The 13,146-nt window shown below is 33.8% G+C and overlaps 1 protein-coding gene across 1 annotated transcript; it reads left to right on the top strand.

Moving 5' to 3' along the window:
• The first annotated feature begins 6,346 nt into the window (after positions 1 to 6,346).
• On the top strand, positions 6,347 to 10,081 carry LOC145681444 (uncharacterized). The gene is made up of 2 exons (XM_081753090.1): positions 6,347 to 6,770; positions 9,795 to 10,081. Exons 1-2 carry the CDS (start codon positions 6,347 to 6,349, stop codon positions 10,079 to 10,081), a joined length of 711 nt encoding a protein of 236 aa, XP_081609216.1.
• The last annotated feature ends 3,065 nt before the right edge of the window (positions 10,082 to 13,146 follow it).

Below are 13,146 nucleotides of genomic sequence, written 5' to 3'. Positions count from 1 at the left end.
CTAATACTCTTTACAAATGTCAAATTATATTTTCCAAAGCTTTTAAAACTTAATCTTTTTAGACTCATGATGTTCTAAAACCCCATGGAAATACCCAGTTACTTTAGGATGAAATTGCTACTGGTGCTTATTCAGATTTCATGATCGGTTTCGGAAATTTTACCACCTAACACGAAAACCCCATAACTGTGTGGGTCCTCCCTTTATTTGACAATATCTTGATAGTCATTAGTCATATTTTCATTAATTTTCTAAACTACTGTCAAGTATGGAAGCCCCACATACCTATGGTGTTCCTATTTATTTCACCATATTTCGGTAACTGTTAAACGTACCGACTTGCGGTTTCGGTAAACACACACCTGTAACGTTCTTTATAAGTTTATTAAGATATATTTTAGAATGTTTAGAAATGGGAGGTCTGCGAATGCCATAGTACCCGAAAACCCCCATAAGGACGTGTGTGTAGTGTATTGAATTGAAACTACTTTTGAGGTGGTTGTTAGCCCTCAGTAATTACGTTTTCGAAACTGCACAATCTAGTACGCAAAACTCACACTTCTATGGTGTTGTCCTTTATTTTCCCATACCTCGGTATCCATAAGGCTTACCGAGTTGCGGTTTTCTGTACTAAACAGATATCAGTTCTTTACATTTTAGACATATATTTCCACATATCTAAAAATGCAGACATATTAGGTACCCCATGGTACCTCGAACGCCAGTGGGTACCCACTTACTTTTGCATAGTAATACATTTCGAGTTGTTCAGCATCAACAAACACTTTTTTTTAAAATTCATCATTTTTCTACCAGAAACCCAAAAGTCCATACCTGACCGAACAGATTTCGTCCATTTAATCTAAAAAATGTTAAATATTTTAAAATGTAACATTTTAAATATTTTTGGATTTTTGTTTTAGGTATTTCATGCATCAAAACAAAACCAGGATTCTGCATGAAAGACAGCGAAAAGAAGCAGTGTAATTTGTGGCTAAAAGCACGTCCTTTCTGAAGACAGACCCGATTGTATTTACATTCTTTTGTACAAATATGTAACCTTAATAAATATACTGCTCCGCAAATTATTTCTTTCTTCCATAAATTAGAATAAATGTATGTCTGTTTAAAGAAAATGTTTGTTAGCGTTAAGTCCTTTCAACTCTTTTTCTCTGTAAATAAGAACATTATACCTTGCAACATTTTTTTTTATCATTGTGCAATTCCGATTGGATAAAGTAAATCTGCACGAAGCACTATTATTTCAGTCATACATTAATAACTAATGTATTGTTCTGTGAATAAGGCAATGGTATAGTGAATATGTTTTAACATAAAATCTGTAACTCAGCTTTTCAGTAGTCAACTTTATTTAGAATCCGAAGAAAGAAAGAAAAAATGTTGGACTTAACGAATTTCAAAATTACTTTTGTTCGAATTCTGGACTAATCCAAATTATCCAGAGAAATCATTTATGTTGCTCTCTACAGATGTATCCTTTCTCCAAATCGTATGAAAAGGAGACTTCATACATCGCTATATTTTGTATGTACTATGTTTCGTATTTATTTAATCTCTTTGTACCTTTCTCTAGTGTTGACAAGGCCGCAAGTGTCAATCGAATAATTTAGTGTTTCACTCATGTAACCTTGTGACTAACGTACGTCCTGTCGGTATATATATGTTACTGGGTTCGATTAGCGACAAACAATTTTTAGTGTTAAACAAATACAAAAATCTACACGCAATGAGATACGATGATCTTTGCCTCATAGACAATACCAAGCAACTAACGGTACTGAGTGTGGTTGAGTTTACTAGTGGTATTATCTGACTAAAATCAATGTTCCGAGAGCTATACTTCTTTTTGTGCTCTGAATGCAAACTTTGATATAACCGTTTTAAATTATTGTACATCTATCTATCTATATAGCTATATCTATATCTATCTATCTATCTACATATATATGTATATAATTGTAGACTAGAAACTTCCGAGTAATTCTGAGAATCCTCGCTCTTTCTTTAAATAATGTATGAGACTATTACACTGCTCGTTACTTAAAATGTTGAACTAAGAAGGATACATCCAGGAAAGTTCAAATTTGCAGAATGTGTAGAGCAGGGAAGGATAAATATGTTTGGTCGATGGCTGCACAGCTTCTCATACCTGTGAACTCCGCCAGCTACAGTTGATGAGCTGTGGCATTGGATCGTAAGACGCATGGCTTACCATACCAGAAGAGAACATCCTCTCGATGTCTCGCTGTGTTACAGTCGTTCTGGTTATCAATGTTGGGTCAGTTCTGCTCTGCTATCACCACGTTGTCACACAGCGAATACAGCGGTAAGTTTAACCCTTAACGTACCAAGCCTAAGTCGTCAAAGTTGTTTACCAAGCTGGAGTCTTCTGGGGACCCCAAGTATTATTTTAATTTCTCAACATAGTATTGCAGAGGGTTACTCCAACTATTATTTTTTGGATGTCTAGAAGCATACTTAAGTTAAATGAACATTGTTGACGTCAAATATTATGTATATTTGAACACTATTCAGTTCTTCATACAATTTCATACTTTTGTGTTCGTAAATCTGAAACACAGGTTTAACAATGGAGTTTTTACATTTTGAAGTGTGTTTTTATTTTTTGTATTTTTTAAAGAAACGCATCGTTGATCTAATCATGTAATTGATATCTCAAAGGGTTGCAGGATACATATAAAAATCGAGAATAAATTGATTCTTATAATTGCGACAGTATCACCAAATATCACTCTCTGGGGTCCCTAGAGTACCCCGCTTGGTATGTTAAGGGTTAAGCATATTCGACACTTACTATTAGATATCGGCTTGGGAACTTTGGCGTAGCTACCCTGTCTCCTTGAAGTTGCATTTTTAATGGCGAGTACTGTTTAGGAATCATCTTGTGAGGGAAAACGTTTTCAGCTGACACCATGTTTTTAATTATAGCGTCATTTAAAAAATAACTTATCTGTTAATTAAAATGTGCAGAGAAGTTATTTCTGGAAAATCCTATTCACGCCTCTTGTGGTAACAACTTCTGCATTCTGGAAGAGGATATTATTAAGGAAAAGAATGAGGTAAAGTCGTCTTTATATAGTACACACGGAAAAGAAAGTATTTGACAGTTGACAAATTTTCTTTTGCCAATAGCTCGGCAACAAATTAATTAATTTGGATCTTTTTGTTGTTATTCTTCGAATAGTTATAACTTGACAACCTGCCAAAGTCGGTACTCTGATAGGTTAATTTATTGTTGAGTTTTTAGGAAAACAAATTTTGTCAACTGAAGAATATTTTCTTTCGTGACTGTACAAGCAATGGATGATAACGGCTTAATAAATGACTGTACGTAAGTCTTTTTTGAGTTTGAACATAGGATTGTACATGGCTGTGCATTTTGCATTATTATTGAAGTGCTGCAACTAAGTTATTGCAAAAGGTATGATAAATTCTTACAGTAATATTGTCACATATTGATTTACTCTGTATGAAAACTAAAATAGTTTAACATATGGTTACCCTCCTTTGTGCCAATAATTTTAAAATTAACTCTTGTGCCACTTTTCAACACTTGGCTTTGCAGTAGCTTTCCAAAGAATTAGCAGGAAGTCCAAACTTACACCCTGCAGATAAATACATTTCTCTGGACAGTTTCACTGATCCAAACTAAGATTGAAAAGTGTAGTATTTTTAATTTTATTATTATTGGCACAAAGGAGATCAACCATATTTTAAGCTATTTTTGTTTCCATACAGAGAAAAAAAATATGTGGCAACATTACAGTAAGAATGTATCATGCATTTCTCAGTATGTTGCAGCACTTCAATAATGGTGCACTATACGTACAATCTAGATCCTGAATATGTCCAATTCATATATTACAACAAGGCAATACGTATGAGATACAGGTAAAATCCGTATATTTCATATGGACAATCTATAAGCTACATACATCCAATCCATACATTACATATGGCCAGCCTGTACGCGACATACGTGTAATCTATATGCCGCATGCAGACAGTCTGTAAGCTGCATATGTGCACTCTGTATGGTGCATACGGATATTCTGTATGTTGTATCGGGACAAGCTGTGTGCGACATAAGGAAAATCTGTATAATACATAGGTACAATACGTACACTGTATCTAGTCGTACGTACGGGGCACAAGTACAATATAGATGCTGTCTCGGGGTTGAACGCAAGAAACACACGTACAGAACGTATATTGCATACTTCTTGAAATTATGCTCCGTCCTGATAGTCAGTGAGTGTCGTCATTATTAACCCACATGCTACATACGATCCTGACGTCACAAAGCTAGATATTACCTCCGTATATACTTGTTACTGTAGATGACGTCACACGAATGACGTCATTGCACTTATGTAGAGAGTACGTATAATACATACTTTTTCAGCTATACGTTTGCTGCAGGATGCTATATACGGTTGTACGTTAAGTCCAGAAACTACAGGAATTACGAATGTAACCTACGTTTTTAAGTATGCCACCTACATTTTTTTTCTCAGTGAATAAATACAATAAATCACAAAGTGGAAATCAAAACTTCTAGAGACAGTTATTATTTTGTTAATACCATATTTTATATCAAGCATCTTCAAATTAGAACAAGAGGTGAGCCAATCACAGAGAACTTATTGGCGTTGGTGGCCGTACGATACAGAGTATATTTTCACAAGAACTGAATAACCATATTCAATAGGGGAACTCGTTCATAATACACTAGCATCACAGAAACACAAAGCTATTATAACGGTAAAGAAAATATTAAGTTACTAAAGAAGAGAAGGAAAAAAATATATGTATTTATGATTTTAGTGGAAATCTTGAACTTGTATCTCAATGTTCGATGGTGCAAACATCGACGGAGGATGTTCCAAACGGAGAATATTTTCAAGGTGGATATCAGTTATCCAGGGAAAAAACAAATCAGTTTAAGACAGGGATTCTCAACCTGTGGCTTATAGTGGTACTTACGGCTTATAGTGATATCAAGGTTCAGAATTCCTGGTTTAAGATATTACATAATTAATACATTTTCAATAACAGGTCAGTTGGGAATAATTGTTTGTAAAATTCGTTGTTCCATCCATCAATTACTTTATAGTTCTTATTCCTTAATTGTTTGTAAGATTGGTTGTTCAAATTAATCAATTATTTCATAGTTTCTATTTGCTAATTGTTTGTAAGATTGCTTGTTCATTCCATCAATTATTTTATAGTTTTTTTTATTTGCTAATTGTCTGTAAGATTGGTTATTCAAATCAATCAATTATTTCATAGTTCCTATTTGCTAATTGTTTCTAAGATTGATTTTTCAGTCCAATTTTTTTAAAGTTTTTATTCGCTAGTTGTTCGTAAGATTTGTTGTTCAGTCCATCAATTATATTAAGTTTTTAATCGCTAACTGCTTGTGAGATTAGTTATTCAGTCCTTTAATTATGTCATAGTTTTTATTTGCTAATTATTTTTAAGTTTGGTTGTTCAGTCCATCAATTATTTCATAGCTTTTATCCGCTAATTGTTTGTAAGAGCGGTTCCTCAGTCCATTTCCATAGATTGTATTCGCTAATTGTTTCTAAGATTGGTTGCTTAGTCCATCAATTATTTCATAGTTTTTATTCGCAAATTGTTTGCAAAATTGGTTGTGTAGTCTATTTTCATAATTTTATTCGCTAATTGTTTGTATGATTGGTTGTACAGTCCATCAATTATTTCATAGCTTTTATTTGAAAATTGTTTGTAAGATTGGTTGTTCAGTCCATCAATTATTTCATAGCTATTGGAATAAAACAACGTAACACAAAAAGAAATATAATCTTTAATTTCAGACCATCAAGATTCAAGTCGTTGACCTTTACATCAGAGTTTACCGCTTCACCACCACCATTGACGTCATCTCTTTTGCTGAGGTCCAAGTTCTTTTAGTCTTCTAATGTCGGAAATAGACCTAACAAGTATCATGCACACTTAACATGTAAATATTAAAATGTACACTGTAATGTACTGTATATGTAAACTAGGAACAAAAAAAGAAATGCCAGACGCATTTTCTACACATCATAAAATGTAAATGGACGATTATTTATTGTGACCATTAAAAAAACATAAGAAGACTTAAGAAGAAACCTACTTTTGAACGTTAATTATATGCATATCATCTGTTCATCATATTGAAAATATGACACGAAATTCCCAAGTATAAAAATGACCGTAATATGTCGAATTTGCGTCAGTTAGTTCTGTGCCATCATTACAAACACATTCTTTTTTTTTAAAACAACAAACACACAATATGGCATTTACAAAAGGTTTGATATTTGTGACAGTAATTTTGCTAGTTTCCGCACAAGAAGAACCCAAAGATGAGGTATCGGAGAAGCAAATGGCGGATTGTTTAGAGGAAGGTGACTTTCAGTGTATGAAGCTGAGAACTCTTGCAAATGTGTATCAACTGTTGAAGAGCAAATCGTTTGAAGTTGCTGATGGAGTGAGTATTGAATATTCTGGAGATAAGGAGACTCGAGAAGACACTGCAAGAGCCCTTGTAGATCAAGATTGGGGTAGTCTTGTTTTTGGGTTCGTTCCCCGGTTGATAGATAATCTATCTCTAAAGGTCAACCTCTTCCCTGGTGGGAACTTCGTTGTGTCCAGAAGCCACAAGGAAAATGGCTTCGTAGACATGTCCATTGAGGCAGATAGAGATGTAGTTGAAGGACGTAAGTACAGTAGATATCATGGTCTGAATAATTGAGATTTATTTTGAATTAGTTTTTGGTACCCTAATATTCTCTTGTATCTGGAGACTTTTCATGGTGGAAGTACAATATTTATTTATTAATAAAAAAAATGTAATCTTGCTTGTGATCGCTTTACGGCCGAACAACTAAGCTAACTGATATTTGAACATAGTACCTGCCTTGAAGTGGGCTTTTATCATATCCCTTTCATTTAAGTATTATAGTAAGAGGGCATACATATTTATTTATTTATTTATGTATTTATTTATTTATTAGTTTTCGCTTTAACGTCCCACGATTATATATCGTGGTTATGAGATAGATACCGTAATAATAGTGAAAAGACGAAAGTGAAAAAAAAAAAAAAAAAAACAGGAGAATGCTAAGAAAACGTACGAATACGATATTTGTCCATCACAAAGCCAGTTTGGTAGAAGCTGGGATTAAAGCAGGAACCCTGCGCCAGATATGAGCATTGTATAACTGAACCTGGCTCTTTACACTTAAATAGTATCTTTATTATTATTATTATTATTATTATTATTATTATTATTATTATTATTATTATTATTATTATTGCACTACCTCGCAAAATATTTTCCATTATTCGTAACGTAGACTTTTAACATAGGTCACACAATGTAAGTGAGGAAATGAACAAATTTAGGAAGGTAAATCAAAACTACGTCCCACGACAGACTTACAACAGTAGAAGAAGAGGAAATGTTACGGAAACGGTTAAATAACGAGAGAAATGAGTCAATATATGTATCACTTAGGTCGAACTGAGTTATCGCGATTACATTTTGATTAAAATACTCATACTAAAGGAGAATGGAAGTGCTTTATAGCCAAATCTTACATATTTCCCATAAGCCTATTTTCTCCCGTAAGAAAAATAGAGTTCAACTAGTAAATAAATGGATTTCTAGGTAAATTTTAGGCAAACCTAGACGATTTTCTTCCAAAGCAAATTGTTTTAACGACAAATAATGGCATACCTATAAACTTATAGATTGCATATGGGAACCTGAAAAAATGTCTTCACTTATTACTAGTGGAAGACCACGCAAAGTAGATTTCTAGCAATGCTTCTGAAAAATATGTTATGTATTAAAAACAAACTTAAAAAAAAACAACCGAGTAAATCAACGTTGATGAGTTCCTATTTCATCACTTTTCAATAGGCCTTCTCCGTTGTTCGAAATACAGTTGAAGTTCTTCAAAATTGATTCCTGGCAACGTCACTGAGATTTTTTTCTGTGAGTCACACTTGCAGCTGTCTCGTCTTTAAAAACATGTCGTGAAATGGCGTATTTACGATTTTGTTTCCGGGGGGCTTTGCCTGAAAATGTGAAAATTCTGCAAGATATTTCATATACTTTACTATAGTAAGTAAGATTTCGGGGGGCCAAAGCCCAGAAGCCCCCCCCCCCCAAATACACCACTTCGTGAAAGTGATGTCTCGACTTGGAAAAGTGTATTTGTTTCTATCGGAAGAGAGATCTGTCTCATCTCATGAGACGACGGTCTTAGAGATAAAATACAGGTAGTTGCCAAGTTTAGTATGTTTTTCTATTTTTTCTTTGGTGCGAGACACTATGGACATCTCAAATACTATGATAAAGACAGACAAAACGAATTTGAAAACGGATTTTTTTTTCTTACAGAGCCACTAAAAGAAATGATTAAATTATCGTGAAATCAATTTTTATTGTAAAAGTATAATTATAAGGCCAAAATTAATAAGTTCGTTAATATTACAAAAGAAATACAAGACATATATACATGGTTTCAAAACAACATCAACAACGTTTAGAAAGTGATTCCTGACTCCAAGATAAGACGAAAAGTACGCTCTATAGACTAATCTGGGTGCACAAATGCTTCCTTTCGGAGTTACAGGCTGCAGAAAACATGCAAAAATGAAGTTTAAATGTCCATGGCTCCAAAACCATGGGACCTACCGTAGTCGGGTCAAAACTTCACTTAGAAACTATGTTGTTGCGAAAGTACCGCAGGACTCTGAAACATGAATATTTGGAAGGGACACATACTAGTTCCTAAGTGAAGTCTTGACCCAACAACGGTAAGTCCCATAGTATTGGAGCTATGACCTTTAAAGTTCTTTTTTTCATGTTTCCAGCAGCCTAATACTCCGATAGGAAGCATTTTTGAACCCTATACTTTTCGTTTTATCTTGATGTCAAGAATCACCTCCCAAACGTTGTCGGTGTTGTTTTGAAACACCCTGTAGATACAAAGTGCAAGAAGTAAAAATTATATCATGTCAGTCTTTATGTGCCCGTAAAACAGTCTTTATATTCTAGCATCAAGGACGCTGATCCTGGGGTACCGAGGGGGCCCGGGACACCCCAAAGGTCATGTGGGCCCCCTCACATTGTATTTATGAATATACGATATTTGGCATAGTTTGAATGCAATTTGTCTTAAAATCCTCATATATCCCTTCTGCATCTGGAAGCCCCCCCAAAAAAATTTACAGAGGAATCGGCGCCCTTGTCTAGCATACATCAGAGATTCAAGTACATATTTAATTTCCATTATATATATATATATATATATATATATATATATATATATATATATATATATATATATATATATATATATATATATATATATATATATATATATATATATATATATATATCACGAAACTAACGTAAACTAACTTTCTGGTTAATGGTGTGTATTAGATGGAGAAATGCAGGCGTTAGATTACTGGAGAATTGTATGTTTATACATGATTCATAATGTCACAAGGTTCTTTAATATGTATGTTCCATCACATACTAGTAGATTATAATTAGAGTAACCAGCAGTAATACAATAAAGAAGGACGTGGTGCCTGGATCCTAGACAATTGCATCTAACGAATCTTTGTAGTTTTAACTTCTCTTTTCAATCCAACGTCCTTATGAAAAAGCAATATTTAACGTAGCAAAATGTATCTATAAATACGTTATTCTTATTTTCTAGGTGGTGACGAAAAGAAGAAACTCGGAGCTTCCTTGCTTATGTTTGGTGCTCTCTACACCACTTTGATCACTCTTGGGTTAGTGACTGTCAAATTCCTTGCCTTCAAGGGTCTCTTGGTAGGAAAGGTTGCTCTTGTATTAGCAGCAATCAATGGGCTTGCAAGATTGTTTAACCAACCCAAGTATAACCCAGGATATTATCACATTGACACTTACTCCACACCTCTTGAGAAAAGCTTTGCAGATCGAGTTTCCAAGAGTCAGTGGGCGCCTTCTTCACCGGCATGATAGGTAAGAGCAGCACTAAAGGTTACTAAAGGTTTAAGTTTACTAAAAATTATAACAAGTATGACGCAAATAATAATAAGCACTGTGTATAATGATAGTAAGATCAATCATTATCTGAACTACAGCAACTCTTCTTAAATGTACTTGACACAAATTGAACAGATAAATGCTAAACATTTCCTAACAAATCTACAAAAATCAGTAATACTAGACATCTGTCATATGGTCAGAAAGTTCTTTGGAAGTCTTCAAACAATATGTACACTCATGTCCAAAATGATTGTCGCATATCTATCACTGTCTTCTTGTAAGAATATAATTTGATAATAATTTTGCAGGGTACTTTTAATACTGATACTATGTGTATAATCGGGAAATGTATATTTGTAGTAAATTTCATAGGGAAAGAATTATAAATACGAAAATTAGAATGAGTAAAACAAAATATTGCTAAATAGACCAGAAAGTCTTATTTTCGTTTTATTGTTCTAATTTACTGCTCTTTTGACATGAAATTTTCCACATACATGTCTTTGCCGATTATACACATGCTAACATTATAAGAAATACCGGACGAATTCGTTATCAAATTATATTCTTACAACAACATATTTATAGACATGCGACAATAGTTTTGGACATGAGTGTACGTGTTAGAGTCTGTAGTCAGATTAGTAAGCTGAAGCTAGTTTAAACTAGATATAATAATAATAATAATAATAATAATAATAATAATAATAATAATAATAATAATAATAATAATAATAATAATAATAATAATAAAGTCCACACATTTCAGATAGATTTAGAGTAAATGGAAGTGTATGAGTAATGTCAACTCATTCCCCTATAGAGTATGCAATGAAGGACGCTGAATTAATCAATCAAGGTGTCCGAAACATTTCGCAGATGCTCTCAAAATGGTCGCTGTCTCATTACTCATATAACATTTATTTACTTTGAACAGACTGAGATGTCCTACGGACTCTTTTATGTAGATAAAGCTATTTTCTTCACTACGTCTAGTGCTGAAAGTGAGAAAATCAGTACCATGCACCGATTGCCTCTACCCTCGTAAGGTTTTCTGAGGCATTAGTTTGAGCTGTTTTGTAATGAGAGTAAATGGGAAATAAAAACTACTCTTTATCTGAAATCACAACCCGCGCCGTCCATTTACTGGGAAACATTCGTATCAATGTTAAGAGGAAGCTTAGAAGATCCTGTGCGCGCAAGTTTGCTTGGATTTTTCGATATATTTGCATGCATCTTAGAGTTGATATCTGACAAATGGAACACAGCTACCTCAAACGCCTTTCTCTATAAAGTTATGAGAATCGATGGTGCTGGTAGGTGGACGTCTTAATTATCCCACCCCAAACTATTATTATGTTACAGGATTGCATTGAAGAATAAGACAAAAATATTTGAAGATGATTAGGAATAAGGATTAACAATTCACACAGCTCTACTACAAAGAAATACTTCGTCTCATCCTCTCAGAGCATTATCATCGATAACTATTCAAACTGTGACATGCTGAGCAGTTCCGATCAAGCACTCTACATTTCGTGGACATGTTTCACATTTTAAGAGTACGTTTAGATTGGATGAGGAAAATATTAAATGTTGCATATTAAAAATACTAGTTTATTCAATGATTTTAAAATTCTCTCTGCTGCATCTTAGTTTTTTTTTTTTTTCGAATTTCAAAGCAAAATTTATTTTGTTAATGAATTGACACTACTTGTTCTCCCTGCTGGTCTAGTCGCTAGCGCCCTCAGTTTTAGTCACAGAGTTCCAGGTTTGACTTCCGATGGAATAGTCTTGAAAAAATTTCAATTCATTACGGTGATTTTCACCTTACGCTTTCAGTCCACGTCTCAAATAGCCTTGGTGCTGAAAAGGGCGCTAAACTTCAATCCAACCAATTATACTGATTGATACTAGGAATAACGTGAGCATTAAACCAGGGGAAAAGAAATAAAACATTGGTTCATGAAGTCAAAATTTAATGTCCAGCAGAGAGAATTTTGAATGTTGGTCCAACATTATGTGAATTTCTCACAAGCAAGCCTCCTCAGTCCAGTTTTGCTTTTGAAATATATAGCAACGTAGTGGTGGATGTGGCCCGGGGCCAGGGAACGAGGATCCCCAGTTTTTAATGTCAAATATTATTTTCATAAGCTATTATTTATATATTTTTAAAAGTTTATGGTAAACTCATGATATAGACTACCTATCATACACTTTGTTCTGGCTGCCCCCAGATTTACCTTCTAGATCCGCCACTGCCATTCTCCTGTCTTTAAAACCCCTATACCCTAACCACAATTCGAATTAAACCAAACAAAATTTTAATTTTCTCTATGTAACTGAATTCTTTATTTGAAGTTAGAAGTGTCCGAATTTTCTAAGTGTGAATATCAAAATACATCCTTTCAAAACAAGTTAGTTTAAGCTAAGATTTATTTATTTTTAAATAAGACTGTACATAAATAAATAATTCTACTCTGCTGTTTTTTGATTCAGTGTGTGTGTCTTGAACTCTCTATCGCCACAATTGGTATTGATTGATGTCTACTTGAAACATACAATTCCAGTCTAATATTAGATCCAAAGCAGATATATTTGCCCGTGGATCGAATCTGGACATCCCACTCAAAATCTAAGAGCCTTAGGATTTTACCACGAGGGACTCCTGTCTATCATGGAAAGAAGCAGTAGTCAATATGTAGTTTTGGTTACATTTTTATGAATCTACATATATTAAATTAAGAACTTTCGTTGGTTAAAGATGAATCTCTGATTTGATTTCAAGGATACTACAATAGACATGTCTCAGATTTCTTTTCCTATGGTGTAAACAAAGGTTATAGGCAATGTTTTCATCTTTACTTCTCCCTAACTAAGAAATATTAGGCTGAGAATAATAGTGTAGCTATAGAGCTAGCCTTACAGAAAAGAATCATAAAATTAACAGGTGTGGGCTCATGAAAAATGAAACGTTTGGCCAAAAGGAATATGTCCAATATGACTTATGAATAACTTAGGGTTCATTCATATTT

This window comes from Thermobia domestica, chromosome 1, assembly GCF_964235325.1.
Source record: "Thermobia domestica chromosome 1, izTheDome1.hap1.1, whole genome shotgun sequence".
NCBI lineage: Eukaryota > Metazoa > Arthropoda > Insecta > Zygentoma > Lepismatidae > Thermobia > Thermobia domestica.
The sequence above is the reverse complement of the archived record's forward strand: the minus strand, read 5'-3'. Positions and strand labels throughout refer to the sequence as shown.

Bases quoted from the DNA above. Each gene is read 5' to 3' on its own strand.
- LOC145681444 (XM_081753090.1), top strand. From the start codon at position 6,347: ATGGCATTTACAAAAGGTTTGATATTTGTGACAGTAATTTTGCTAGTT. The intron at 6,771-9,794 runs GTAAGTACAGTA...CTTATTTTCTAG, and splicing joins TAGAGATGTAGTTGAAGGAC to GTGGTGACGAAAAGAAGAAA.